General features: G+C 39.8%; 1 protein-coding gene across 1 annotated transcript; it reads left to right on the top strand.

Moving 5' to 3' along the window:
• Positions 1-479: 479 nt before the first annotated feature.
• LOC119192958 lies at positions 480-4,125 on the top strand. Its single transcript, XM_037446686.1, has 3 exons — positions 480-1,258; positions 2,045-2,275; positions 3,817-4,125. The coding sequence occupies exons 1-3, from the start codon at positions 521-523 to the stop codon at positions 4,000-4,002; spliced, it is 1,155 nt and encodes a 384-aa protein (XP_037302583.1). The 5' UTR covers positions 480-520; the 3' UTR covers positions 4,003-4,125.
• The last annotated feature ends 342 nt before the right edge of the window (positions 4,126-4,467 follow it).

Here is a 4,467-nt window from a genome sequence, read left to right as displayed (position 1 = left end):
TGTTATGGTGTTATAATATATGTATAAATAATAAAGTAAATAAAATAAATAAATAAAATAAAACCACCCAAGCCAAAAGGTAGTACACATTTGATTACTGTTTATTTGCGACCATAGAGTGTACTTTTCGTATTAGGTCGGTTATTAAAATATATTGTGATGAGTTTGTTTGTAAGAGGCCCTTAACCTGTTATATACGACCTTATTGTAACTAACTAATATTAAAGATTGCATTGTAAGTTACCATACATGGAATGGAAAAGTTAAATGAACTGAAACTGGCTACTAAAAAATAACTAAAAGCCCTAATTAAGACAATTATGTCTAGGGTACAATCTTACCGTAGCCGATGATGTAATGATGTCGTATGAATTGCATCAACTAGATACTATGTTAACTTTAATGCTATATTAAGAATCTACGTTAGGACAATACAGATAAGATAATATTTTTTATTTAAGCCACGCCACGCACATTATGGAAACAATTGTCAGTATTACATTGTATCGCAGCGCGAAACATGTCGGAACACGAACAAATTCTCATCGAGCTTCTGAACAAGATAGTGGCTGAGCAAGCGCTCGTCGCCCCTCAAGTGAAGATACAGCCCATCAGCAGCGGCGGAGCCAACTTCACCACCCAGCTGTTCCAGGTGACCATCAGCCACGGAGACGATGAGCTGAAACTGTTCGCGAAAGTGGCAGCCGTCGGAGAAAAATTCAGGCAAGAACTTCCAGGTTTCCGGATGTTTGAAGCAGAAAACGATTTTTACACCAAACTCATAAAATTTTACGAAAACCTTCAAGAGAAGCACAATGTGCCGCAGGACAAGCGGTTTGTAGCGCCGAAGTGTTACGGATGCAGCAGCAAGCTGTATGAAGAAGTCATCGTGTTGGAGGACTTGTCGGCACAAGGGTTCACAGTGGGTACGTCGGTGGATTGGGACTACGCCTCTAAGGCTGTGGAAGAAATCGCTAAGTTTCACGCTCTGTCTGTCGCATTTGAGAAAGAAAACAAGGAAGAATTTAATAAATACGTGGAAACTTTAACGTTTTCATGGGATACAGAAAATACTGAATATTTCAACGATATCATTGACAAGGGAATTAATATGGTCAAGGAAGAAAAAAGAAGCAGAGTAGAAGCATTCATAGCATCTATTGAGATGGTGGATTACGATGATATTTTAAAACCGGTGAAACTAAAGGTATTAACGCATTGCTACAGAGTCAGCAACCAAATGTACAGGGTGAACGCGGTGAGTACCTACACCTACCAACGAGGTTTACAAAAAGGAATTATTATTTGTCCTATTAGCAAAAACAAGAGACTAAGTTACATTATTACAAACTCTTCCTGCGCAAACATTATAGATATGCTTATAAGTATTACAAGTTCTAGAAGACTCTTAAATGACTTATCCTTACATATTATGAAATAAACTCCTTCGCAGTGTCAGTCAAACAAAAGCTGGTTTAAAATAAATTTGTACTCTTCAACTATTAAGCTATGTTATGGATCACCTCAAGGTTTCACATCATACGTTTATTTTTGAATAAACGTGTCAGGTAATTAGGAGTTTGCGACATAATCGCATGGCCTGATCTAACTATTTGGCTGCTCCAAGGCAAAAATAATATTTATTTATTTCATTTTAGCAAGGCTTACAGACTAATTTACAATTATACAACAATATATTCTAACAAATTGCTGACAATAAGCCTCCACCTAAAGATAACTTAAATAATATTCACCATGCTATACAGTAACACCATTTAAGTCTCATCTCATCTGCCTACAACTGTCCACTGCTAAACATAGGCCTCCCTAGAGCGTGCCATGACCATATAAGTCACGAGCTTATTATTAAAAAAACATAAAAACTATGTTTTTGTTTCGCTGCTAAGCATGGTAATTATAAAATTATTTTTATTTGCCGGCCCAACATTTTTCCTGATCTGGGAATTTGCCTGACTGCTCCATTCCCTTTCTATGTGCTCTGATTAATAAAAATGACGAAAATGGTTTCAATATGTATTTTTAGGATGGAGGCATGGAAGTAAAAATTATAGATTACCAGACCATTCGGGGCGCGTCTCCGGCTGTCGATCTGCTTTACTTTATCTTCTCCGGCACCGACAAGAAGTTCCGCGACCAGTACTACGAACAGCTCCTGGACCACTACTACAAGGAGCTCAGCCTAGCCATGAAGAGACTGGCTCTCAACCCTGATGAGATCTATCCGAGGGAGGACTTCGACTTTGAATATAACTCGGTGAGTTACGACAATTTTATAGTTTTTATACATAGCATGGGCGTGCGATCAGGCACGAAAAGAAACACGACACGGACTACTTTGCCCATTACGGCGTATCATACCCGTGGATACGTTTTACTGACCGTAGGATCGTCGCATGCACGGTGCGTTGCGGCAGCGGCAAAATATTCTCGCCAACAATTGTTAACGCTCCGTGCATGGCACGCGACGGTATTGGTCGGTGTTGGGACGGCTAGTGTGCATGGCTTCATACTATTCAATACAAATAATATTTTATGCCTGACTCGTTTCTAGCCTGGCCATAGTGTGAAACGGTTTAGAGAGCAGATTCCAATAGTGTGATCTCAACATAATATTAAAACCGAGCAACCGATGAGAACTGGTTCATCAGGCGCGGCAACCAGTATTGTTAAAGGTTTTTTCATTCAGAGGAACACACATTGTGTGAATTTAACTTAAAACCAATTTAACTATTACAAAAGTGAACTAAGATGTTCGAAACAAGAAACGATGATTGAAATCATCTAAGAAAATTATAGTTTGAAATAAGTATCGAGATAGCTAGAGTGCTGTGGTCGCAACGCGTTATAATATAGTATCACCACTAAACTTCTATCAGGATTAAAATAACACGTAGTGCTCTAATACGGTGTAGGAAGGTGTTCTCAAGGGTGGTAATTAAGACACAGGGTTCGGAGGACAACCATATACACATACAAAACAACATAAAACGGGCTATTACAATAAAATTATCCATACGACGCCGGCGCGCGCGCGTGTTCCGGTCTCGAGTGTCGTCGCCGGACGCTAGCGGTGGGACGGGACGGGAACGAGGCATGGTGCATACGCTCGGTTAGGACAATGCTATAAGCCGGGTGTAGATGTATGCAACTTTCGTTCGCGTTACACACGTATTTATTTTTCGATACTTATGTACAAAACATTTCATTTTACATACATACATACATACATAACATCACGCATTTTATCCCCGAAGGTATGCAGAGGCGCAACTAGGGCACCCACTTTTCGCCAAGTATGTTCCGTCCCATGATGTGATAGGGGCGAGCCTATCGCCATATCGGGCACAAATTCCAGACTCGGGCTGATACCGAGCAGAAAAACCCAAATATCACTTTGCCCGACCCGGGATTCGAACCCAGGACCTCAGAGCGCTATTGTACCGGACGTGCAATACAACTACGCCACCGAGGCAGTCATTTTACTATTTTATTTTTTATCGTATCACCATGCGTATGCATTAAAATATCTTAATCCTTTTTAACGATAACACGTCGATTTATTTTCGTCATATAAGCATGTGAATTGTAAAAAATTATGACCGCCTTGATGGCTTAGTTTTATTACGGTATGACTGCAGTTTTGAGATCTCGGGTTCGATTCCCGGGTTGGGCAAAGTGTCCGGAGTCATACACACGGGGGAGAGTCAGTGTACAAGTTGCGCCTCGGTCTACCGCTTTGGGTATATACAACGTGAGTATGTGTGTGTGTGTATAATAAGGTAATAAAATTCACAGAAACTTCCATTCGGGTTGACCCTGGCGATGACGATGTTGCCGCTGATCACCGTAGACGAGGAGAACGCACCCAAAGTGGACAAGGACTTGGGCTTGCACAGCTTCGTGGTGAACAACACGAGCGACATCCTCCGCGATAGAATCAACGAAGTTGTCGACGACTTTATACGCTGGGGACTTGTGTAAAAACATTAACACATCGAGGATCGCCAGATGTTACCGGTGACGCTAGATGGCGCCACGGAAGTTTGAGTAACTACAAGTGCCGCGTGCGCAGCTACTCATAATGTCTGACTGTCGTCTAGAAAAGGAATACGAACACGTATTTTTTGTTTTCCCTTATGGATGTAATAGTCAATATAAAAATAATATATTTTTGTACGCTGACGCGACAACAAAGCATAATGAAAAATATATTTTCAATAACACTTGTAAACTACCTATGCTTATAAATAAATAATTTTATTTGATTTTGGGTATTTTATTGGTACTATATTTTAATTAATGGATGATCGTAGTACAAATGAATGCTAATAACAAAAAAGCGGCAAACAGACTTCTATCCATCATAAAAGCATTGAATTAAAATATAAAATAAAACGCTAAAAAATTTTTAAGTTAAACGGTTTTATATTGCAGATAAATGTACTA

Source organism: Manduca sexta, unplaced genomic scaffold (genome assembly GCF_014839805.1).
Source record: "Manduca sexta isolate Smith_Timp_Sample1 unplaced genomic scaffold, JHU_Msex_v1.0 HiC_scaffold_3443, whole genome shotgun sequence".
NCBI lineage: Eukaryota > Metazoa > Arthropoda > Insecta > Lepidoptera > Sphingidae > Manduca > Manduca sexta.
This window is presented reverse-complemented; position numbering and strand designations above follow the sequence as displayed.

Bases quoted from the DNA above. Each gene is read 5' to 3' on its own strand.
- LOC119192958 (XM_037446686.1), top strand. From the start codon at position 521: ATGTCGGAACACGAACAAATTCTCATCGAGCTTCTGAACAAGATAGTG. The intron at 1,259-2,044 runs GTGAGTACCTAC...ATGTATTTTTAG, and splicing joins AAATGTACAGGGTGAACGCG to GATGGAGGCATGGAAGTAAA. The intron at 2,276-3,816 runs GTGAGTTACGAC...TAAAATTCACAG, and splicing joins TCGACTTTGAATATAACTCG to AAACTTCCATTCGGGTTGAC.